We start from the raw sequence: 26,153 nt of genomic DNA, 5'->3' as shown, positions 1-26,153 counted from the left end.
CAGCCCAGTTGAGACTCATCTAGATCAGTGGTCGGCAAACTCATTAGACAATAGAACCAAATATCAACAGTACAACGATTGAAATTTCTTTTGAGAGCCACATTTTTTAAACTTAAACTCTATAGGTAGGTACATTGTTATTAACTTAATTAGGGTACTCCTAAGGCTTAGGAAGAGCCACACTCAAGGGACCAAAGAGCCGCTTGTGGCTCGCGAGCCACAGTTTGCCGACCACGGACTTTAGGGGAATCTTTCTGGAAAATGTGCTATGGGCCACATGCACAGTTCTCATACCCTCTTCCCACCCCCCACATCCTGTTTGCTCTGGGGAAATTCAGTAACCACCTGGCCCATGCTGTTCCTTTTTTTCTTTTCTTTTCTTTTCTTTTCTCTTCTTTTCTTTTTGTTTTTTGTTTTTGTTTTTGTTTCTTTTCTATGAAGATGAATCAGAGGCATGTTTCTTACACACAGTTAACTAATAATTTAATCTTTGCAACAATTTATGAAATTGGCATTATTATTCCTAACTTATAGATGAGAGCATTGAGGCTTAGAGAAATTATATTTCCCAACATTGTCCAGTTAGCAAGTGGTGACACAGGCATATGAACCAAGGTCTGTCTGTTTCCAAAAAGCCTGCATGCTTTTTCCGGGACACATGGGAGCCTACAACAGTAAATATATTTTCTAAAGCTCGTTTCTAAAGCATATTTAGCAATGTAAGCCACTTTAGGAGCCTGTCAGAATGACTACAAAATCCTGCCCCTCTTTTGGATGCAGACCAGGGGAGAATAGGGTAAGCTGCCACCTAAAGCAACCCTCCAGTCAGAGGGCATCAAAGCAGCACCATCGTATTCAAGGCACAGTGGGTGGCAAGTCAGAAAAGCACAGAAAAGCACAGCGCCCCCCTGCCCTCAGCCAGCCCCCCTGCCAGGTTTTGCATGGGGAGAGATCTCCTCCCACACCCCACAGAAGGGGAAGACTCTAAAATAGCCAAACACAAGAAGAGCTGGTCTTTATCTCCGTAGAAATGATAAGGAGGAGGCATATTCTCTTCTGTAACCCATCACAACACACCAGGAAAACACTAAGGTATACATTTTGCATTTGAAGTCCATTTGGGTATGACTTTAAAAGGTAATTTCTATTCATTTCTCTGTTCTGGAATAAAGTCAGGCTCAGGTTCTGATAGCAGATAAATTAAAGATATGGAGGTACCTCATTAAAATTCTGAAGACGTGCTGATCCTACCCTAGGATTCTTCTCATCAGGAGAGTTCTCTTATAGTACTGGTGCTGGCTTATTAATAGAGATCATGCTTTTATTTGATTGTTTATCTAATCAGGATTCACCTCCAGTTTAAGCTCATTAAGTCTGCTGTTAATCATCTTGCTGAAAGTGTACTTGACTGTGGAATTACATCCAAGTGCAAGGTATTAATGGTCAGAACAAGGACAGAACGCCCTGTAAGCCCATGTTGCCCTCGAGTAGAGCATGAGAACCATCTACCAACCAAATAAAAAGGGCACATATTTAGCCCTGGCTGAGTGGCTCAGTTGATTGGAACATAGTTCCATACACCAAAAGGTTGCAGGTTCAATTCCCAGTCAGGGTACATACATAGGTTTGATCCCAGTCGAGGTATATATGGGAGGCAACTGATTGATATCTCTCTCTCTCCCTTCCTCTCTCTAAAAATCAATAAAAACATATCCTCAGGTGAGTATTAAAAAAGAAGGCACATATTTAAAAGGTTGGTTTTGTAGAGTAAGGGCTGACATTATATTTAAATACACTCAGCAACAGAAAAATAAAGTGACAAGCATTCTAATTATCAAAAAACCAAGAGATGAATACCCATTCTTTGTATGCATTATGTTGGGGGAGCTTTTCTAATGGGCTTTTATGTGAAGCTTCTGAATTACATTCAGAATGTTGATGCTCAATGTTTGTGGCCTAAATGCCGGTAACTTTCCTTGCACCTGTTTACTTATACTTCTGCGGTGGCTATAATATGAACAGCAGAGCTCTGCAGTTCACTGAGGAAAGCATGTCCCCTCCTTGGAAACACTGCGGCTCAGACTTGGCATTGCAATGCGCTAAATTATTTATCCAGCAAGATAAGGGAGAAAGTAGCTAAAAGCTTCCTGAGTTGGTAGCCTCCGTCCCTAAAGTCATATTGAGATAGGAAACAGGCCACCCTCCATCAGCAAAGAGGAAAAAATGATTTCCTCCAAAGTCCTCTTTCATCACCGCTTATGCCTGGCACACGTCCCAACCATGGCGGAAATAAGCTGTTCCCAGCAGCCTTGGGTTCATTGAGCACTGTGGCAGGCACTTCGAAATCCAAGATGCGTAAAAAGTGGCCTTTGACTTGAATGAGCTTACAAATACATCCACTTGGACAGACTGAGAAAGCATAGGAAAAGTTAAGTTTCTCTTTCATTCGTTCCAGACACACGTGTCAGGCATTGTACTAGGTCCTGAGGATGCAGTACTGAAGAAAGATAAAAAACACACACACACACAAAAAAACAAAACAAAAAAATAACAAAAAAAAAAACACAGATGATGATGCAAATACCATCTGACTAGTCTAGTGCAATGATAGATAAAAGGTCTTAAGTAACAGTGTTCAGCAAGTGCCACAAATCAGGGCAGTTCTTAGTTTTGGTTTTGATATTGCTATAAACAACACAGCCAAGCACCAAGGACTCTTCTAGGACCCTCTCTACAGGAAAAAGCTAGTTTAACCTGAGGCCAGCACTTTAAAGCCATTTTGTTGTTGTTGTTAATCCTCACCCGAGGATATTTTTCTCCCATTGATTTTCTTAGAGAGAGTGGAAGGGAAGGAGGGAGGAGGAGGAGGAGGAGGAGGAGGAGGTGTGGGAAGGAGGAAGAAAAGGAGGAAGAGGAGGAGAGGAGGAGGAGGAGGAGGAGGAGGAGGAGGAGGAGGAGGAGGAGGAAGGGAGGGAGGAGAGAGAGAGAGAGAGAGAGAGAGAGAGAGAGAGAGAGAGAGAGAGAGAGAGAAACATTACTGTGAGAGACACACATCCATCGGTTGCCTCCTGCACACACTCCAACAAGGGTGGGGCTCCTGCAACCCAGATACATAACCTAGACTGAGAATTGAACCTGCAACCTCTTGCTCCATGGGCTGATGCTCTAACCACTGAACAAAAATGGCCAGACCCCTTTAAAGTCTTTTGAATTGATCATGCGGATCAGGGATATCAGGTAATTGGGTATGCATGGAATGAGGTCACTGATGAGAAGAATGTCTGCAAGTACAGGAGTGTCTCTCCTTCCAAGGAATTTATTTGTCTCAGGAGCCATATTTCAGGTCAGGAAATATGGTCCTGACATTTAAGAACTTTCACTGTGGGACTTTGGAGGAGAGAACAAAAAGGATCGCCTACAAACTTGTATTATTATTACAGTCTATTGGAAATTCTTACGCAAGTACTTTTCTCATAGAGGGTTGTACTTAAAGTCATACTTATGCACATGCCATTTCTGTTACTTGTTATAGCCTCTGGACTTTTGAGTCTAACTGTATCTCTTTTAAGGTTCTGCCATGATAGCCTCCATTTATTTGCATACATGGCTCTTTCCAGCCCATTGATTTCTTTGTTTAGTATTTTCTTTTTTATTTATTAATGATATCATAAATGATAACTTTTGTAAAATAAAACATTATTTGAATGAGTTCCTACTAATAATATATAAATTCTAATTGAGTAAAAACAAAGACCTTCATACCAAGGTCACATGATGTCATGTGAAGGGAGTAATAACAATATTAGTAGTTATTATTTATTGAACGTGTATCATACTTCTGCATGGTGTTTATACTTTGCATTTATTTGTTTGCTTTTTAAAAATTTATTCTTCACAGCAACTCTATTAATTAGTAGTATGTGTAACTGTTAACCATTTGTAGATAAAAGAAGTGACAGCCCATTAATTTCTTAGTGTCAAGAAACAAGCCTTGCCCTAGCTGGCTTGGCTCAGTGGATAGAGCGTCAGCCTGCGGACTGAAGGGTCCCGGGTTCGATTCCGGCCAAGGGCACATGCCTGGGTTGCGGGCTCCATCCCAGTAGGGGTCGTGCAGGAGGCAGCCGATCAATGATTCTCTCTCATCGTTGATGTTTCTATCTCTCTCTCCTCTCTTCCTCTGTGATATCAATAAAGAAATATATTTAAAAAAAAAAAAAAGAAACAAGCCTTATTCATCTTTCTAAACTTATCTCTTAGCACATTGCCTTGCATATATTAGGCAATTAGTAAATATCTTTTTAATGAACTGTATCCTCCAAAAGTGGAAGATACACTGGGCGTTTGGGTTTGGACCTTCCTTTTACACCAAACCTTAAATTTACCAAATAATGGCCCTTTCCTAATGGGGAAGATTTCATGAAACTTAAGAAGAGAGGAAAAGGCTTGCAATGATGAGGAATGGAAAGGACACATCCCTAGCCTGCAAGGTTGGTGAAATCATTGCTAATGATCAACAGGAAGGCAGATGTCAGTCAAGTTACCCTCACATTCCAACCTGGAGTTCTTATTCTTATTTTTTAAATATATTTTTATTGATTTCAGAGAGGAAGGGAGAGGGAGAGAGAGATAGAAGCATCAATGATGAGAGAGAATCATTGATTGCCTGCCTCCTGCATGAAGCCAATAACCTGGGCATGTGCACCGACCAGGAATGGAACCATGACCTCCTGGTTCATAGGTTGACACTCAACCACTAAGCACACCGGCTGGACTGGAGTGCTAAAGGGAGTGCTCATTGTGTCAACCAGTGTTGGATATTGTAGAATATAAAGCCTGCAATATAATCAGCCTTATGCATAAGAACAAGCAGATGGAACACTATGAATAAAAATGACATTAAATTTGGCTATGGAATACCTAGTTGACATCACTATTGCTTAGAAGTAACACCAAGCAAGAAAGAGAAATTTCAAAGGCCCACAAATCTCTGATACAAACCATAGCAGGAAGGGAGTGCTATCCACAATAAAGTGTTTGTTCTTAGTTAACTCATTTCTGCGTATCATTCTCTATAGGTGGAATTGGCTGCGTGGGTCGAGATAAAGGCCAGGTTCGAAAGTGCCTTGATGTGGTGGAGATATATAACCCTGATGGGAACTTCTGGAGAGAGGGCCCACCTATGCCAAGTGCCATGCTTTCTCTTCGAACCAATTCTACCAATGCCGGAGCGGTAGATGGGAAGCTCTATGTCTGCGGGGGATTCCATGGAGCAGGTATTGATCTATTTTTTTTAATGTTTTATAACCTGTGTTGTTGACTGAGCTTCTTAACTGACCCAGTCACCAAAGAATAATCCACATATTAGTGAGATCATAGGGTATTTGTCTTTCTCTGATTGGCTTATTTCGCTTAGCATAATTATCTCCAAGTCCATCCATGATGTCGCAAAGGGTAAGAGTTTCATCTTTTTAACAGCCATGTAGTATTCCATTGTGTAAATGTTCTACAGCTTTTTTTTTTTTTTAATCCACTCATGTACTGATGGGCACTTGGGTTGTTTCCAGATCTTGGCTATTATATATAACACTGCTATGACTATAGGAGTGGATATATTCTTTCTGATTGGTGTTTTGGGATTCTTAGGATATAGTCCCATAAGTGGGATCATTGGGTCAAAAGGCGGTTCCATTTTTCATTTGATGAGGAAACTCCATACTGTTTTGCACAGTGGCTGCACCAGTCTGCATTCCCACCAACAGGGTATCAATTGCCTTTTCTCCACAACCTCACCAGCGCTTGTTTGGCTAATGTCAGGCACTGCCTGTAACAGGCGCTGGGCTAGCTGTTTGGAGCTACAAAGTGATCAGTTTGTGGCTGTCTCTGCTGTGCCTGGGTGTGTGGGGGGAGGCCAACCTGTGTAATAAGTCTGGCTTCCACCAGCTCCAAGCCTGGAGGCCCGTCAGCAAAAGGCCCAGGGCACCCCCAGATCCCTAGATCTGCTTTTGCCTGCCAGCTGCCAGTTAGAGCTTTTGGCAGAGCTTTGGGTAGCACCGTGGTCGGCAAACCGCGGCTCGCGAGCCACATGCGGCTCTTTGGCCCCTTGAGTGTGGCCACGAAGTTTCAATCGCACTGTACGTGTGCGCCCGCCTGTGGTATTTTGTGGAAGAGCCACACTCAAGGGGCTACAGTTTGCCGATCACTGGGGTAGCACATGCATTGTTTGAGATTGGTTCTCAGTGAGTCACCAGGTAGTGGCAAGTGGTGTTCACCAGATTGATAGACTCAAACTCAATGCCGGTGCTGGGTCTGAGGCCACTCAGCAAAAATCCTAGGGACACCAATGCCAGCTGCCACCTGCCAGGTGCCTGGTGACCTTTATGGTGGGACAGGGTCTCAAGGAGTCATCAGGATGAGGTCAGCAAAGTTCATCATGTTCTAACAGACCAAGATTTGGCTGTGTGAAGGGAGAGCATGTGAGGGGGAAATGGCTCTCTCCCTAAAGCTACATAGCTCAGTCTCTCCCCAATTCTGCCTGGACCTTTTCAAGAACTTTCCTAGATAGTCTGCATCATGGACTCAGGCTGGCCATAGCCACTTGACTCCTCTGCAGAGTGTGAGCTCAGCAGAGCAGGATGACAGGGAGTCAGGAGGGTGGGGTTAGTGCACTTCCTTCATCTGATGCCTACGGAGGGAGTGCTGGACTCAGGAAAAATGGAGTCTGTGGGCAGTGTGAGAGAGGGGCTCAGTACAGGGAGCCTGGTGGCTGTCCCTTCCACTCTCTCCCCAGAGCCACACAATCCAATCTCTCCTTGCATGACTGCAGTGCACTCTGAGCCACCCTCCCTCTCTTGGAGCCCAGGGTGAGTGACTGCAAATGAGATTTTGTGTGCTGGACCTTCAAGAGGGTGGCTGGGTTCCTAGCAGACTTGGGTCTCTCTCTGGCGGACAGAATCCCCACTGATGTTCACAGCCAGGTGTTATGTGGGCTCTTCTTCCCAGCTCTGGTGCTCCTGGCACGGGAACTGGGGTGGGCTCAGGGGGGACCTTTGCAGCTGAGCTATCCCTCTGGATTCTCAGCTACCGTACTTATGAGTGGGGCCAGCCCTTTTTGCATCTCTGCCCTTCCTATCAGCCCTGATTTGGCTTCTTCTGTAAATCCTTGGTTATGAGACTTAGTTCAGCTAGTCTTCAAGTTGATTGTTCTATAATTTAGTATAATTCCAGTTAGGTTTTGGGAGGAGGTGGTTGTAACTTACACTTACTCTGCTGCCATCTTGTATTCCTGATAAATTTATAAATTATAACAATTTATATTTACCTAATAACAGACTCAAAATGTGTACACTAAAAATTGATAGAAGAGCCTTAGCCAGTTTTTCTCAATGGATAGAGCGTCAGTCTGTGGACTGAGGGTCCCAGGTTCAATTCCGGTCAAGGGCACATGCCTGAGTTGCAAGCTCCATCCCCATTATGGGGCGTGCAAGAGGCAGCCAATCAATGATTCTCGCCATTGATGTTTCTATCTCTCTCACCCTCTCCCTTCCTCTCTGAAATCAATAAAAATATATTCTTAAAGATTTGATAGGAGAAAAAGACAAATCCATAATCTTACTGGGATGTTTGTAACACAGCTCTCTCAGTAACTGACAGAACCAGCCCACAAAAATCAGTGAATGTGTAGAAGTGTAAAATAACATGACCTAATTAACATATATGGAATACTACACCCAACAATTGCAAAATACACATCCTTTACAAGCACACATAAGCCATTGATTTTTATATGCCAGGACTGGACACTTTTTTATATATTATCTCCTCTAATCATAACATAATTGTGAAAAAGACAGCTGGGCTGGAACTCTTTCATTTGCCCCTGCAGACTCACCCTGTCCCTTCTCTATCCTGCCGTCTGTCTTTCACAGCTAACCTGTATGGGTTCCATTCACGGCTCCTCTCCCCTCTGGCTTCTGGTTAGGCTCAGCCAATTGGAGCCCAGAGCAGATGTTGTTGAGTGAAAGGAGAGTCAGTTTATTTATCCTCCCTGCCCCGTCCCTGCAGGGCTGCAGAGGATGGCTGCACCTGTCTTCCCCTCCCTAAATCTGCTTCTGCCAGGCAGCACTCTCCAGACAGCGGCCCTCTGCAAGTTCCAGTACCCATTCTCCCCTAATGCCTTCCAGGTGGCCATGGTCCTTGCTGTTTTTTAGCCCTGGGGTGCTGTGCCATACCTATGGGTCTTCCTAACTCTGCCCACACCTTTCCAACAATCCCTTTGCTAAACTTTTCAAATTAGCCAGCTAGAATATGCCATTTTTCCAGCAAGGACCTTGGCTGTGTATTAGCATCTCTGTCTGCATTTAAGAAAACTTAAGCTCGCCCTGGCTGGTTTGGCTCAGTGGATAGAGCATTGGCCTGCGGACTGAAGGGTCCCAGGTTCGATTCCAGTCAAGGGCACATGCCTGGATTATGGGCTCGATCCCCAGAGGGGGTGTGCAGGAGGCAGCTGATCAATGATTCTCATCATTGATGTCTCTCTCTCTCTCTCTCTCTCTCTCTCTCTCTCTCTCTCTCTCTCCCTCTCCCCCCCTTCCTCTCTGAAATCAATAAAAATATTTTATTTTAAAAAGGAAAGAAAACATAAGCTCAAGGAGGTCAGTGACTCACACAGGTCATATGACTCCAGCTATACCTCCTTTCACAGGTGTAGAAATAGAACAGTTTCATCTCTTGCCCACAGCATCAATAAATCATTAACATAACAGTGGAACATCCTTTCAACTTTAGACAATCAGTGCATCTTGAGTAAATTTTTAATGTCAGTTGTAACTTAGCCTTTCATAGTTTCTTAAATGTCAGGAAAACTGTGTCTTTCATATGTACCTTGATTGTTTTTTTAATTTTTGGTCTTTTAGAGAAAGTTATTTAATACAGTGATTATGAACTCTGAATTTAATACCCATATAAATTTTATCTTCCCACTTTGCTGTTTTTCAGATCGCCATGAGATTATCTCCAAAGAAATATTGGAGTTGGACCCATGGGAAAATCAGTGGAATGTTGTAGCCGTCAATGTCCTCATGCATGACAACTATGATGTCTGCCTGGTGGCCAGAATGAATCCTCGAGACCTCATCCCCCCACCTTCAGATTTGGTGGAAGAAGGCAAGGACCACTGAGGTCAGCATTGCTATAGAACCTTCTGTTGTGTCTGCAAAGGAGACGTTAGGAATGGAGAGAGCTCATGGGCATCCATACATGTGCTTTGCATGCATAGTGGCCCATGTGCAAAGCAGCTTGTGCTGGACACTGTGAGGGGGGGTGTGCAGAGTCCACCCTCAGGGACGCCACTTGGTTAGGGTGGACAAGACATTACAAAGACTGAATGTGGTGATGTCACAAGAGGAGTACAGGGTGAGTGCCACAGAAGTGCAGGGGGTGGAGGAATCCCACTCTGCTGGGGACTCAAGGACAGCATTGCCAAGATGCAGGCCTTCATCAGAGCCTTGGAGGATGAGGAGGAAGCTGTCCCATGTGTGCAATTGATAGTGAGATCACAGATAGCTGAGTAAAGGCCAGAGGTGGGCCAGGTTGCCTGGACCACTGCCTTTGCTATAAAGGCTAGAAAGGTAGGTTATAGCTTAAATGACCAATATTTGGAAGACCAAGGACTTTGGAGCTAGTCTCTAAGCAGGGAAATGATCTCAAAATAGTGGTGTGAAGGAAGACATATCTTTCTACTCTGTTCTGGCTTCAGTCTTATAAAGACTGTCTATTCTCATGCAGAATACTCTTCTGCTACAGAAACACTGTCCAAAAAAGGGCTAGCAGTGGACTGACTACAAGTTCCTAAGAGCCCAGGCACTCAAGCCAACCACAGTGAGCAGAGGAATTCCACCCTGGGCTGGGTCTGTGCCAGTGAAGGAGATACGGGGCTCTGTAGCCATGGTCCACTCTTGGGCTGGTACAGAGGTTCCTAGATTGGACCTACCCAAGCTGCCCTTGACTAGTTCTCAGACACACAAGGCCTTCCACAGGCTGGTCCTGGCTGAACACAATTGGCCTATACCACCCAACCCAGGCACTGACCAGTCTCTGGAGTAAAAAGAGGAAGCATACCCCTTTGGCAGCCAGCTGCCCTCTTGGGCCCAGTCTTTGCACTATCAACCCCAAGGTTGAAGGGGGAGGATGGAACCTCCTGCTTCAGCCCATAGTTGAGCATAGTTAGAAAATAGCCACTCCCGAAACACATCTTAGGGATGACATTTAAACAACACCAAGGAAATCCATCTATTTTATTTACCTTCTATACTTCTGGAAGCACAATAGATTCAAAGAATGCATTTTGATCCCTGATCTTTGACACCTTCTCCAGAGTTTCACCTTACACAGGCTTTCTTAAGTAGGAGTGGTTAGTAAATTCCCTAGAACTTTGCCACAGGCAGACCTTCTTAGATGAGTATAGCTCTTCTGTGGTATAGAGTTGTGTGACTTTTGTGACCTCTATCCCATGTCCCCAGGTTCTAGCTGTTAAACCAGGCAGGAGAGATGGGTCCAAGGATATGAGCCAGTTGGAAGCCTACTTCTGCCACCATGAAGGGGGGCCCAGTTAGACCCAAGGTAGGTTGTCCCCTAGTAGGCTAGACAGGGCAGGAGCCATGCCTGTCTCTCTGCAGTTGTAACCAAGTGCCCACTGCAGTGCCTGGCACATAGAGGTCTTTGGGTAACCCACACAGAGTAGCAATTCTCAGTCTGAGGGCTTGGTCTCTGAGCATTTCCAGGAATCTGAGTTAAATGAGTTCATTCTTCTCCCTGCTGGAGGGTCTTCTAATCCGTGGATTCTTTTTCTTGCCAAAAAGGCAGAGCAGTTCTTCCCAGAGGGCTGTACTGGCTGGTGGTGTTCATGGTTGAGGAGCGCCCCCACAGGTCGCTGTTTGCCTAAGCTCCTCTTAATGGGACCCCTGCACCTGCTCCTATTTAAACATAGAAGCTGTCACATCTCCCTGGATCAAGGAGGCCTTGCTAGCGTGTCATGACACATTTCTAAATGCATTGGGTTTCCGATCGAAGCTTTAGTCCCAACTCTGCTACTTAGCTAGCTGTGTGATCTGGTGCAATATAACCTTTCTATTATTGCCTTATTTTCCTCATATACAGAATGGGAAGAAAAATGCCTTATAGGGTTGGTGTGAGGACTGAGTGAGAAAACACTGACCAAAGTGTGTGTAAGATACTAAAACATTTACCAGCTGCCATTATCATTATCATTACTGTTGCACTCAGCATTCCCAAAGCATGGTGCCCAGAACAACCCAGTGCTTGAGTGCAGTCCCTTGGGGTTCTAGGGAGAGATGTGGATGTGGCTGACATAGCTCTTAATTTCCCAGACGCAGCCTTTTGGCTCCTCCACATGGCATGCTGGAACAAACAGTGGCTTGCTTTCGCGTTTTCTTAAACCCTGGTGTTTCTTGACTGACTTTCACATTTGTAATTCAAAACTAGACACTTCTGCCCTCCTGTTGTTATATGTTGGTAGAGATTCATCTCTGAAACAACATTTTCCTATCGATCCTTTTTCACTTTAACTGAATGCTATCCCAATAGCGCATGGAGGGCTCTTAGAAAACGTTGGCTGTTTGCTAGTTCTTCTCTTTATGAAGCAGAATTGTTTGACACTGAGCAATGGGACCTAAAAGGGAAGTGATCTGGATGCTGAGGCTGAGAGAAGACTGCAGCTGTCAAGCACACCCCCGTTCAGTGTGTGTTCTTAAAGAAAGCATCATTGTTCTCTCTGATTGACTTTATAATGAGCAAATGCTTTGAATTTGAACTTGCAAAATTTTACCAATAAACGATCACGTTCATCTTGTTTTTCATATCGCAAATCCATGTCAGTTTCATTTGAAGAAGGGGTTCCTGTGTCCAGGACGTGCTGAGCATTCCCAGAGTGGGGTATGACCAGCCAGCAGAGCATCAGGAGCAAGGCCAGAGGCCAGGATGTCTGAGGCAGATGAGGGCCAGGAGGTGGTCCCATTTGCGGGACGGTTGAAGCACAGGAGGATGGCAAGCGAAGGAGATGAGGCCAATCACAGAAGCCCTCAGATGCCATACCAACGATCTGGCCTGTATGCCTCAGCAGCACGGCTTCAGGCAAGGAGCCCCTTTAAGAACATCCTTCCACGGCCCCATGTAGATGAGTAAGGTGAGAGCAAACAGGGGCAGATGGGCAGGAGGCCCTGTAGGAACTCAGGTCACAGAAGCTGACTTAGCCCAGTAGCAGCAGGAACCAGGAGAGTCCAGTGCAGTCAGAAATGGAGGGTGTCAACAGTTTGCCTGCCAGTTCAGAGCCAGGGAGATGCCATGAGTTTAACCATAAGAGAATGGCCGCTCAGCCAAAACCAAAATCGTTCAAGGGGTCCACCCCCTTCACCTGAAAGCGTTTCTTAAAGAGAGCTACTACCCGAATGGCTCCAGTTGTTCATCCTGGGCCTGTCTAGGGGTTGCCAAGAGAGAAGAGGTACTGGGGTGTAGTCAAGTCACCCCACTTATTTGCCACCTCTAGCAAACCCAGCTGAGTGTGCCCCTATAGTCATTGCCCTATTCTTCTTGTATACAGTGACTTGGACCCTGCCCCAGCTCATTGGTAGATCCTGCCTCGATTGAACCAGTCGTAGCAATCTCATGTCCTTGCCCAGGGTTAGTTTATCACAGCCATGTGGCACAATCCCAGCCAAAGAGACACAGAGGGGTACCCACAGAGGGGCTTTGGGAAAGGTTTTCTCTTTTAAAAAGCTGTTGAGGGAGAGATGGGCTCTTCTTCTGCTGTCTTTTCAAGTCTGCGAGCCCCTGGGACTGCAGTCACTGTCTTGCAGTGAGGACAGACTGGAGAGAAAATGCTGCAGTTGCCCCACGGAAGGAAAAGACCCAAGATTTGTGGCACAGCCACCGAATGAACCAGCCATGGGACTTCTTGTCAGATGCTAATTGTGGCAATAAATTTTACGTGCAGCCCAAGACTTCCTAATTGATACTCCAACCTGCCCCCACCACAGCCACTTTCTCTTGGGATGACCTTGATACTCCTGCCGAAGGGAGGACTCAAGCAGTCTGGGCCGTGGATGTCTCCTGACAAGGTGATTTAGTTCATTTCAGTGAGGGAAGCCCTGCATGCCTGGCAAGTGCCAAGGGGTTATAGTGCTGAGTCCCTTCTTAACTATCTCTTAGGTATTTTTCTCTCCAAACTTCAACATTTTTGTTTACTACAAATCCCACCCACCAGCTGTTTTTGTAAATAATGTTTTACCGGCACACAGTCGTGCTCTTCACTTCTGGATTGTCTGTGGGGCTTTCATGCAGCAACAGCAGAGCTGAGGGGCTGCAGTAGAGACCTCTGGCCCACAAAGCCTAGAATATTTACTCCCCTGCCCTTCACAGGAAACCTTTGCCAACTCCTGGTGTATTCTACCAGATTTTCTTGAAGAAAAATACTGAGCTAAGGGAATAGATACATTACAAAGGAATATATATGCATGTTCTTTTATTTTTACATATATAACATGGTTCTAATCCAGTCTTCTCTCATTCAACACTATATCTAAAGCAGCCATAGATGTAGCATAATTTCTTTTTTAAAAATATATTTTATTGATTTTTACAGAGAGGAAGGGAGAGGGATAGAGAGCTAGAAACATCGATGGAAGAGAAACATCAATCAGCTGCCTCCTACACACCCCCTACTGGGGATGTGCCTGCAACCAAGGTACATGCCCTTGACCGGAATTGAACCTGGGACCCTTCAGTCCTCAGGCCGACACTCCATCCACTGAGCCAATCCGGTCAGGGCAATGTAGCATAATTTCTTAAACAAATCACCAAGAGATGGACATTTCGGTTGATTCTTCCAGTTGTTATTCCAAGGGGAAGGATCCGACCTCCCACTCGATTGCTCTGGGCTCTGGCACCAAACTCCAGGGTGGCGGTGGTTTAGAAGGTGGACTTTGCATTGCACTGACTCTGTGGGAGCTTGGGAACATTAGACAAGGTGCAGGAGCCCGCCTCCTTGCGGCAGACGTGGCCCCAAGCCTCTTTAGAGGCATTTGGGCTCCTTGAGAGACATGACGGATAACAGCCAAATTGGGAAGCACACCCGTCTCATGCAGAAGGCTGGTCCAGGCTACACAGAGGAGCCCTGGGAGGAGCCCTGGTCAGCTGTCACTGAGAGGACAACTGGATAACTCAGGTAGAGTTGCAGCATCCTATGGGAGGCCACGCCCACCCTGCAGCATTAGAAACTCAGCAGTAATCTCCATTGGCATGGAGCACAGGAAAAATACGTGTGTTGGAAAGAGTAGTTGAAGCGTCAGATTCCAGCCAAACATGAGGCTTTTCACCAGCAAGGACACTTCCTTCCAATCAGAGGCATGATTTAAGGCCCAGCAGCCTTACTGAAAGCTTGTTTCTCTGCCCTCCCAGTGCTGTGAGTCTTAGAGCAACGTTATCAAAGAGAAGTGTGCCAGTACTGGGTCTGTTTCATCTGGGAGGGGGTGTGCCATGCGAGGGTGGACCAGGCAGAGGGCAGAGGTCCCCTGGGACATGGATCTGACAGCCCCTGGCTCCAGATAAGTTACTCTCTCATCCTTTCCCTATCTCTACTCAACACATATGGCTACACAATCCTGAACCAGGCACTACCAGGATACCCAGAATAATGCTAGAGAACATCTTGCCATTGTTCTGAGAAAAGACGTGCAGGAAGAAGATTGAAAAGCATCGGTCAGCTGGTCAGTTGAGCGCTTCTTCTGAGCCAGGCACTGCTCTGGGCAGAGAGACATGATGCAAGGCCGGGCTCTCGACAAGTTCACATCTGGAGAAGAAACGAGATGTGCAAATACAGTGGCATGGCATCTTGTGAGGGGTTAGAGTCTAAACCCACATCAGGCAAAAATGCAGTGTAATTATCCCTGCATTTGTTTCCTATTGCTGCCAAACAAATCTTTACACATTTAGTGGCTTCATTACAACACACATTTATTCCTACACTTCTTTTTTTTTTTAATATATTTTATTGATTTCAGAGAGGAAGGGAGAGGAAGAGAGAGAGAGAAACGTCAATGATGAGAGAGAATCATTGATTGGCTGCCTCCCACACACACACCCCCCAACCCCACTGGGGATCGAGCCCACAACCCAGGCATGTGCCCTTGGCCGGAATTGAACCTGGGACCCTTCAGTCCGCAGGCTGATGCTCTATCCACTGAGCCAAACCAGTTAGGGCTATTCCTACACTTCTATAATTGTGACGAGGAAAGGCTCCTGCCTGCGGGGTGACCTCCATTCTCCTTTAACGTGAAGCCTTGCATGTGTTCCGCAGGAGTCAAAGAAGTGTGGTGACACCTAAACACGAGTCATCGCACAAGTTAGATGGTTCTCTGGTACCAGCAAAGTGGCCCAAACAGCTGAGGATCCGGGAGAGAGGCCGTGGCTTTAGGGAGTCTTGTTGGGCTCCTCTCACAAGCAAGTGACCCCAACGGCTTGGGTTTGCCAGATGAACAAAAAAGAGTAAGGGCATTCCAGGTGCAGGGGCAGCCTGTGCAAAGGCCCTGGCCAGGAAGAGGCCTGCTGTGCAGGTACGAGAGAAGCTTTGGGTGGGCAGTCTGAAGGTAGGTGGCTGTAACAGCAGACTAAGCCAGGTGGGGTGGGCCCTGGGTGCAAACTCATGGAGGCCAGGGTGGGACTTTATAAAGATCATGTCGGTGGCCACACCTCAGGGTGAACAGGAACAGGCACCCTGATAGGAGGCTGTTGGCAGAATCCAGGTGGAAGCTAACTAAGTGGGACAAAGGAACAAAGAAAATGAACTATAGTCCGGCCAGAGCTGGAGTGGAGTGGAGTGGAGTGGAGTGGAGTGGAGTGGAGTGGAGTGGAGTGGACAGGACTCAGGACCCCAACTCCCTGGTGCCTGGCTGTGTGGGCTGGACTGGTCGTTTCATGGCTGGTCTGCATTTGCTCACCTGCACCACCTCCTGGGTGGGAAGGTGAAGTGAGACCATGCATTGGAGCTCCTGCCCAGCGTCAGGCACAATGAAGTGTTCAGAAGCCTTCCGTGCTGTGGCAATTAGGCAGAAGGTGAGAGGAATCACGATGGCCCCAGCTTCTGTCCGGTAGCTTCCTGCTGTGTCCTGAGACCTTCTCGCCCCACACCCCCAGGGGGCGAAGGTCCCACAGCTGCCCCTTTATTTCCCAGGGCCACTACATTAGGAATTTCTTGTTCTTTTGAAAAGCAGGGGACAGACTAAAACTTCTCACCTTATAAAAGCAAAACTATAGGGGGGAAACCTCAGAAATCACTCTCTGCTTTCTTTGCTTATTCAAAAGCATAAGTGATCACCCTCCCTTCCGCCTACGTTTCTCGGTCACATGCACCAAGAGTTCCCCTTGCTCCCGGGAGCTATATACACGTCCAGTAATTAAACCCCAGGGAGGAAATGAGCTCGGGACATCTCCTGTGACTTTCCTACCTCCCTTTGCACAGGCGAACACTGCACCTGGAATGCCCTTGCACCCTTCCCAGAAGCGTCCCTACCCTGGCCCTTTGCTCTGTGTAGTGCAGTGGCACCTTGTCACCAGCAGCGCTCACTGAGCCGCGTGCACCAGTCCCGGGGCACAGTGCTGGCCATGGTGAGGAGGAGAGAGGTGTAGCAGAGAGGGCATCGGGGGTCTTCAGAGGTGTACAGGATATGGATTGGGACGGCGGGGGGCGGTAGGGGGGAGGCGGAGACCAGGAAAAGATTAGCAAATTCTGGGAACTGCACAGGTGCAGAAGAATTGTGCAAAGAAAAGAATGGAGGGGGTCCCAGCAGGACAGTTTGGCCAGCCCCGGCCCCAGCGCCTGGGGCACCAGGCTGCCAAGTGTGACTTCATCAGGTGTCCAGACTCTAAGACAGCGAACGGCTGACAGGTCTGGAGTTTGGAGAGATGCCACCAACGTGTGGTGGAGGGGAGGACAGGGAACCCTGGGCGGAATCTCCTCTATGCCCCAGTTTCACTAGACCCTTCGACCAGTCCCAGAGTGGGGACAGCACACCCAAATGGGGAGAGCGGTCAGGGGAAAGGCTTTACAACACTGGGGTATGGCTCCATCTCAGCTCAGTGTGCTAAGCGACCTAGGGGGAAACACTGGCCCTCACTGAGCTGCAGTTGGGGGCTTCTCTTAAAGGGGCAGATAGAACTAACCCCCTCTCCTCCCCACCCCATGCCCCTACATCTCACTCAAATGAGAGAAAAGGCAACTGATGCCTATTATCCAGAGGAAGGAATGAGGACACAGGCTTGGGCCACATGTGCTGTGGAGAAGAGCCAATCACGGGGCTGAGGGAGAGCCAATGGACCGTCAGTAGATAAAGCAGCTGGGCCTGGGCACCTGCCCCCAGGTACCACCACCCCTCCCTGGTAAGAAGGACTCCTTGCTGGAGAAGCCAGCGGCCTCAAGAAAAGACAACCCTCTGGCATTTCCTCCCCTCTTGGATGTCCCCCAGCGTCTCTACTGCCAAAGACACCCCAGGTTCCCTCAGGAATTCTGCTGCAGCCCAAGGATTATAAGGCATTGACCGCCACCCCCTGTTGAGGGAGCCTGGCTGGATGCAGCCCACCTGTGCAGGCTCCTGGGCCCAGCAACACACCAGTGAGGAGAGAGGAGGCTCTGGGACAGCTTCTGCCGCCCTGGAGGAAGTAGAGACGCATTCAGCCTGGAGCTGGCTGGCGGCCACTGGGCTTCCAGAAGCAGCCACTGATGAAGTTGTTACCGTGAAATGGAAATACAGAGCATTTTCATATACCAATAATGAACTCTCAGAAAGAGAAACTAAAAAAACTCCCATTTACCATTGCAACAACAAAAGAGATACGTGGGAATAAACTTAACCAAAGAGGTTGTAATTCTGTATTTTGAGATTATTTCTTTATAAATGCCATAGTAAAGTGTCCGCAAAGTATGTGGTTTCCATTTGTTCATGTCATTTGATGCTCAAAGAACCTTGGCAAAGTTCCTTAACCCAAGTTACAAAATTCTTTCTAAAATGGGGTTAATAGTACCTTCTTCAGTGTCAGCGTGAGGAATGAATTAGTGCATGGACTGCTGCACTGCCACCCCCAGGTGGCGCCATCCTCATTAGATTCCGTGTGATTGGCCCTAGGGGAACTGGGCAGCACAGTCTGCATAGCCACACCAGGCGGTCCTGCCTAACAGCACAAGTGGTAACAGGAAACACTCAGTAAGGGGTAGCTAGTATAATAATAATTACGTATTCTTATCGTAACTTTTCCTTGCAAGAAAGGCGAATTTGCCTTTGGATGCTACAAAGAAGCTTCAGTTAATAAAAAAAAGGAAATTAGCAAACATTAGACTTTCCAGACCAGGCATTTTCCTAAGGTGCTTTGACATGGGTCATTTCACTTAATCTTCACAACTGCATATTATCACCTCTCTTTGACAGATTAAAAAACTGAAACTCACCAAGATTTGACTCAGGTACATAAAACCAGTGGGGAATGAAGTATGGTAGCAATCATCTCAGGTAGAAACTATAGTTTAACTTTAACCCTGCTGTTTGGTTTCTGTACTTATTTGTTTGCTAAAATAATAGAAAAGTTAATTTGATTTTCTAAATTATATAAATCACCCCATTCGATTGAAAACCCTATTGATAGTAATGAATATCCCATTGGTTGTGGTCATACTGGTCTTAGAAAGCACATTTTCCTTTACCTGGGAAGGACAGCACAGTTATCCCAAGGTCAGAGGGCTCCAGTTAATGTGTCCCTGTTGACTCAGTGTTCCGGAGACCCAAAAACTGTAATTGAGATAACATGCTTAAGTCTGACCAGGTTCCTCATTCCAGACCCGAGGGCTCTAGATAATGTGTTTCCGTCAATTCAGTGGTCCAAAACTATAATTTAGATAACATGCTGCTTCTGCTTCTGTAAACTGCTTTTTTTGCAAACCAGGTTCCTCATTCCAAACCTTGGGATGTAATCAATACCTTTGTGATCTTTGCCTATATAAGTCTAGTTTTGCGACCATCTTACTACTATGAGATTTGGGGAATGGCCCCTCATAGTCCCAGATCACAATAAATGTGACTCTTTAATTCGAAAAAAAAAAAAAAACCCACAAAACTGAAACTCAGATATTTCAAATAGATCAAGTTGACTATTAAATATTTGAGCCAGAATGGGAACAGAATGGGAATGGGAGCCTGTTGGACTCTATATCCAATGTTCTTTCCACAGTGGCAAGCTGCAGACAGGTGTGTGTGTGTGTGTGTGTGTGTGTGTGTGTGTGTGTGTGTGTGTGTCAGGGGTGGGGAGGGGGGATGCATTCTTTTTGGCCACCCAGCATTCATTCCTCTCTCTTCTGTAAGTAGCACCCTGATTTTCCATCATAGCTACAACCTCCCCTGGGACATTCTCAATCCACGTGATTTGGATGAGACTAATGGCCAGTCAATTTGTTCTGTCCCCTATGGTCACAGTGATGGTTCAGGAATGAACACTTGGCCCAAGTCAGTTTGATTAAACTCAATTCCAGGGCTCTCGTAAGAACTGTGTGGAGGACAAAAGCTCTCCTTCCGCTAGACTTTAACTATGAAGCCTGGGACTTTTGAAGGTCACTCTGAGGAGGGGCCTGTATTCAAAAGACAGCAGAAAACAGATGGAGAGAAATTGGGTCTGACATCTTCTCAGCCCTTAGAAAATTAGGTCAGTCTTTGTTTAGATCTATGTGAGCTAAATAATTCCAGAGGTTTTTTTTCTCAAACCTATTCAAACTGTTGTGTTTTTTTGTTTGTTTTGTTTTAATCCTCACTCCAGAATATTTTTTCCATTGATTTTTTTTTTAAGAGAGTGGGAGGGAGGGGGAGAGAAAAAAACATCAATGTGAGAGAGACACATCAATTGGTTGCCTCATGCAGGCACCTCACTGGGGCTGGGGATTGAACCCGCAACCCAGGTACGTGCCCTTGACCAGAAATCAAACCCGAGACCCTCTGGTGCACTGGCCAACGCTCTAACCACTGCACACACCAGCCAGGGATGTTTGTTTTGTTTGGGTTTTTGTTGTTGTTTTGTCATGTACAATTGAGAGAATCCTGATGGGAAGTGAAGAAATTAATACAAGGAGTTCTTAAATACGTTTAAGCACCAAGCCTTGTCTGTAAGTGATCTGTTAGCAATGCTGATTCTATTTGGTAGAATAAGGATTTTGTTTTATTAAACTTTACGTACTCTTTTTTTAACTTGACAAAAAGATCAGAAGATGTAACCAAAAATGGCATTAAAAAATAAATTAAAATTTAAAAAAGCAGTTCCCAACACAGAAAAGAGAAAATAAAATCTGGTACCTCTCAGATCCAACATCTTATTCCTAGACTTGTATCTGGTGATGTCAACATTCCATGCCCAGGCTTTGGAATTTGGGTTAAGCAGTATAACAGTGAGTTTTATGTGTCAACTAGGTTAGGATGGAGTACCCAGTTGTTCAAACACTCATCTAGGTGCTGCTGTGAAGGTATTTTGTAGATGTAGTTAACATCTACAGTTACTTTAATTTTAAACGATCATTTTCAATAATGTGAGTGAGCCTCATCCAATCAGCTGAAAGCCCTAAGAGCAGAACTGAGGTTTCCCTGAGGGAGAATAAATACTTCCTGTGGACTGCCTCCTTCCTCCACCCAAGAATTTCTAGTCTGCTTGCCCACCTTATGGCTCATATACGCTAATTCCTTGCTCTATCAACAGCTAGATAGATAGATAGATAGATAGATAGATAGATAGATAGATAGATAGACAGATAGATAGATATCCTACTGGTGCTGTTTCTCAGGTACCCCTGCTGACCCGAGCAGTCATGCCTTGGGTGTCTCTTAGGCATTCTCTGATCTCTGATTCTCAAAGTGGAAAAAGTCTCCTGAATTTTTCCCTGGGAGTCCGGCCTCCTCCTGCATGCCTTCCTTTTCCTACCCTCCTTCCCTTCCTTCTGAAGAGCTTCTGCCTCAAAAGCATAGAAGGCCTATATCTGCTGAGAGAGCCATTTTCCCTGGTCTGCCCAGTTCAGCATACATCTGCTAAATATTGAAACAATATAAACAGAGTCACTTTAAGATGCAGCCAGAGCTGCCATGCCAGAGGAACTGCCTTGCATGACATACCTCAAATAACTGGAATGTTTTAAAACAGGGCAAAATAACCTTTGGACTGAGCCTAAGCAACCTTGCAAAAAAATTTATTATAAAGATCACAAAAAAGTAGACTGATATAACTACTGGACTGAAAATTTAAAATATTGTTTAGAATTAATATCACTGTTAATTAAACTGCACCAATAGAAATGCCTTCCTTCTTTTGAGTAATTGTTCCCCTTCCCCTTCTCATAAATATCCAATGCCTTTGTCTCCTAGTTGGAACACTATTTGAGCTTTGCCTGAATCAGTGTGCCCGAAAAGCTATTCTTATGGATCTAAATAAATGCTGTTTGCCTCTCGCTTTGAAAGGCCTTTTGTTTTTAGGTTAACAGTGTTAACAACCATGATGAAGCCTGGTTTCTCCAATTATATTTCCATTGCTCCTTACTCTTCATCTTTGTCCAAGCCCAGAAGTTTACCGTATTCCCTCCTCTCCCTTCCTCCAGGGTAATTGTGATTTTTAGCCAGCACATAACTTTCCATAATAAAATTACATTTCTGAGCCTCATTTCAAATGTGCGTTCATAGACTAGGTTATAGCCAATAAGTGGGACATGAGCAGAAGTAATGTGTTTAACTTCCAGGTTCTGCATTAAAAGGAAAGGCTTGCCCAATTGAAGAATGGTGATGAGCCATACTGGATTCTGTGGGTCACAGCACCACCCCTAGGGGAGTGAAGCAATAAGATATACTATCACCTGAACTTCATCTGGTTTATGATATTGATTTTTGGAATTTCTGCAGCAACATACAAACTTTCATCCTAACCAGTATGCCACAAAGCTTACCAAAGGAATAATCTACTTAATTCAACCATCTACTTCTTCTTTAAAAAATATTTTTTGTTGATTTCAGAGAGAAAGGGAGAGGGAGAGAGAGAGATAGCAAAATCAATGATGAGAGAGAATCATTGATTGGCTACCTCCCGTAAGCCCCACACTGGGGATCGAGCCTGCAATGAGGGCATATGCCCTGACCGGGAATCATCCTGGTTCATAGGTCAACGCTCAACCACTGACCATGCCAGCTGGGCAACCATCTACTTCTTGAACCACTGAGTGTCCTGTTTCCTGACTGCTTCTCCTCCTTCCCACCCTTAAACATGGGTGACTCCCTCACTCCCAGAGTCTTCCCTTAAACCTGGTTTCTTTCTCTATTTTCTCCCTTGGAAATCACATCTACTCTTATAGACGATAACTTCACACTCTTCTAAGCCTAACTCATCTCTAAGCCCCAGGTCTGCTTATGAGATCTCTCCTGCCTGATCAATTGCTAGCAAATCAAATTCTGTATGTTTAAAATAAAATTGACAATTCTCTCTTCCTCTTTCTCTCTCTCTCTCTCTCACACACACACACACATCAGGAATACGTGCCCTTGGTGGAATTGAACCCTCAACCCTTCAGTTGGTGGGCCCACGATCTAACCACTGAGAAAACCTGCTAGGGCCCAAACTGCTTTTGTAGCTCCAGCACTTCAAGCTGTCCATCAAGGTTCACTTTTCATTATTTAAATTGCAGCTGATTTTTTTTTTAAATCCTCACCTAAGGATATTTCCACTGATTTTAGAGAGGAAGGAGGAAGCGAGATGGAGAGAAAGAAACATCAATCAATTGCCTCCCTTAAACGCCCCAACCAAGGATCAAACCTGCAACCTGGGTATGTGCCCTGACTGGAAATCAAATCCATGACCCTTCGGGACAATGCGCCAACCAACTGAGCCACACCAGCCAGGACACAGTTAATATTTGCTATGTGACAATAAATAGTTTATTGAGAAAAATGTTAATTACTTGACTTAGATCTTATACTATTGCTTTATCTAAAATTAATTAAATTTGATAACTTAGTGCCAAATTCAAACCTTCAATTTTTTTCCCAAACTTTTGGCTAAAATTCCAGATTCTTTCTAGCATTACAATTGGATTTTTGTACAAAATCCAATAACTTTTTTAAAAATATATATTTTATTGATTTTTTACATAGAGGAAGGAAGAGGGAAAGAGAGTTAGAAACATCGATGAGAGAGAAGCATTGATAAGCTGCCTCCTGCACACCCCCTACTGGGGATGTGCCTGCAACCAAGGTACATGCCCTTGACTGGAATCGAACCCGGGACCCTTAAGTCCGCAGGCCAACACTCTATCCACTGAGCCAAACCAGTCAGGGCAAAATCCAATAACTTTTTAAAAATTGTTGTAAAATCTCATTGAAAATATTTTTCAATGAAATATATTTTTGGCCCTCCAAAGTTCAATACATTGTATTCAATGTGATTCTAAGTGCCATAAGCTCAACAAAAACCATTATCTTCAAAATCTTGACATTTGTATTTTAAGCAATTTTTTATTTTTTTTCAATTACAGTTTACATTCAGTATTATTTTATATTCATTTCAGGTGTACAGCATAATGGTGAGACAATCACATACTTTACAATGTGCTTCTTCCCCCACTATTTCCAGTACCCAGCTGGCACCATACAAGTTATTACACTATTACTGACTATATTCCCTAACTGTACTTTATATCCCCATGACTATTTTGTAATTATTAATTAATCCCTTCACCTTTTTCACCCAGTCCCCCAAGTCCCCTCCCCTCTATCAACCATTAGTCTGTTCTCTGTAGCTAAGAGCCTGTTTCTGTTCTGTTTGTTCATTTATATTGTTCTTTAGATTCCACATATAAGTGAAATAATATGGTATTGGTCTTTCTCTGACTTATTTCACTTAGCAGAATACCCTCTAGGTCCATCCATGCTGTTGCAAATGGTAAGAGTAAGCAAAATATTAAAACACTTTTATGTGAAACAAATGAAGCTTCTTTGAGGATGATTTAAAATGTATTGCCTTGATTATGTTTTCCAAAAAGTTGTTTTCTCATTGTGGTACACCTATGTTTTGTAACAAACAGGTCCATAGTACCCATGTCCACATCAATATTATTCCTTTAAAAGTTCTAGTAAATATTTTTGTGAAAATGTTTAAATATATTTTATTATATAGTGCTAAAAATTCCAACAGTATCTTCTAAGTCTTTTTTATTGCTTTATTCTCACTTTGATAACATTTTTGGGAGTTTTAAGTTTTCAAATATTTAATGTATGAAACTTTAATTTCTTCCAATGTGCTAACAAAATTATTGTAAGCTAGTGATTCTCCTAAAGCAATTTGTGTTTTGTTAGCCACAGTCCCTTCGGTTACACAGGCCAAACTATGTCATCAATGTTTCTCAGATGTCACTACAACAGAATGCCCATTTTCTATATCCTAAAACTGTTAGTACAAACCAGTGAGTTTATATTAAAAATTTATATTAACTAATTGTAACATATAGCACAATTACTATGAGACTGTTTACCATGAAGTACTTCAATATTCTCACCATCAGTTTGGTGCAGGGTGTATAGACATCAGCTCTGGTCTATCCACTGAATTTAGTCCAAGGGCTACCAGTCTTAGCTTCTGGTCAAAACTCCAGATCATCAGTGGGTCCTGAAGGAAAGATGGGGCTGCATTTCAGAAGCAACTCTAGGAGAGTAGTCCATGCTTAATTTGGGGGAGCGGGGAGGATGGGTATCAAGTGACGTCACATCTGAGCCCTTTACTGATTGAAGTTACCTACCTGCCTTCTATAGTAATTTGAATTTTCCGCATCCCTGGATTAGGTTTTGAAAAAAATACTTCCACAGTATGATGGTTTCCTGAGGGGAATGGGAGCGGGGTTAGTAAAGAGTAAAGAGGGGCAAAGATACGGTGATGGAAGACGACCTGACTTGGAGTGGTGGGCACACAATGCAATATACAGATCATGTATCACAGATATGTAGACTTAAAACCTATATCTTATTAACTAATGTCACCCCAATAAATTTTAAAAAGAAAAACAGAAAAAAAGAAGAAAAAAGATCTGTTAAACCTTAAAAAAAAAATACTTCCTGTCCTACAAAAATCCTGAAAAGTGATTTACAAGTCCTGGCTACCTGCTAGAAATGAGAGGAAAGGGAAAAATAGCAAAAGCAATCCCTAAATTATTATTGCCAAAATACAGCATCTTGTCACAGCTGTACCTCCAACTTCTGCTGGTCCTGGTCAGGATTTGGCTCCCTAAAATCTTCACTAATCCCCAGCCAGTGGCGCCCACCACCTCCTCAGGCAATGCTCACAGTAGTCTCCTCCTTTTAATTTACATGTTACCCTTGATCACAGACGCATGGAAAATAAATCCCAACTCCCGTCTAGCATCCTTTGACCCACCCATTGGTCCACGAACACTAAACCTTATGACTTTCCTTCACATGGCCAGACAGGCTTCTTTCCCCATAGATCGTAAGCAGCCACACCATGTCTTCCTCACTACGCTTTCCTCAACCGGGAGCACCCTCCGTCCTTCCTCCTCGCCGGAATCCGTCTGCGTCTGGCACAAAAGCAACTGAGCCATTCAAGGAGACCTTCCTGGACCCCCTGCTGCGCCGGACCGTTTCCTCGGCGGCCCCCGCTCTCCTCGGACCGCCTGTCTCTCCGCACACTCATCCTATTCGTCCTCAGAGGGCAGGGGCTGGGCAGAAGTCACTTCCGGCCCAGGACAGGCCGGGGAGTCTGCTAAATAACTGCTAACGAGGGTGTCGGGCCGCCGTGCGGAGCACCTACTAGGTGCCGGAACTGGTCAGCGCTGGGACGCAGTCTGCTCAAAGGAGCTTACAGTCTATTCGCTAATTCAAAAGCTGTAAATGCGGTGAAAAGCAAATAAGTGACTCGGACTCCGCCTCGCTCAGAGCCGAGGGAGCAGGAAGCGTCTACCATTGGCCTCAGTTTTTCCACCAAACAGCACCGCCTCTGCCTCCTGAGCTGCGACAAGCCCCACCTTCCCCACGCGCTCTCGCGTAACCAAGTCCATTTTAACCACACACTCCCCGTCC

At 45.0% G+C, this 26,153-nt stretch overlaps 1 protein-coding gene and 1 long non-coding RNA gene across 3 annotated transcripts in view; one reads left to right on the top strand and one right to left on the bottom strand.

Annotated features, from left to right (window-relative positions):
• The window catches only part of KBTBD12 (kelch repeat and BTB domain containing 12), a 29,133-nt gene extending 17,260 nt beyond the window's left edge, over positions 1–11,873 (top strand). The window contains exons 5-7 of one of the 2 annotated variants that reach the window (XM_036323447.1): positions 5,076–5,273; positions 8,995–9,177; positions 10,518–11,873. In XM_036323447.1, coding sequence (XP_036179340.1) covers positions 5,076–5,273; positions 8,995–9,176 — 380 coding nt within the window. In that variant the 3' untranslated portion in view covers position 9,177; positions 10,518–11,873. Of the gene's footprint in view, positions 1–5,075; positions 5,274–8,994 lie in introns of both variants that reach the window. The other variant, XM_036323446.1, reaches the window with a different exon arrangement.
• Positions 11,874–13,736: 1,863 nt separating this feature from the next.
• LOC118662874 lies at positions 13,737–26,148 on the bottom strand. Its single transcript, XR_004969915.1, has 3 exons — positions 24,860–26,148; positions 24,620–24,729; positions 13,737–14,860 (listed from the first exon to the last, which is right to left on the bottom strand). It is a non-coding gene; the product is annotated as an uncharacterized LOC118662874 (long non-coding RNA).
• Between the last annotated feature and the right edge of the window lie 5 nt (positions 26,149–26,153).

Source organism: Myotis myotis, unplaced genomic scaffold (assembly GCF_014108235.1).
Source record: "Myotis myotis isolate mMyoMyo1 unplaced genomic scaffold, mMyoMyo1.p scaffold_m19_p_9, whole genome shotgun sequence".
Classification (NCBI taxonomy): Eukaryota; Metazoa; Chordata; class Mammalia; order Chiroptera; family Vespertilionidae; genus Myotis; species Myotis myotis.
The sequence above is the reverse complement of the archived record's forward strand: the minus strand, read 5'-3'. Positions and strand labels throughout refer to the sequence as shown.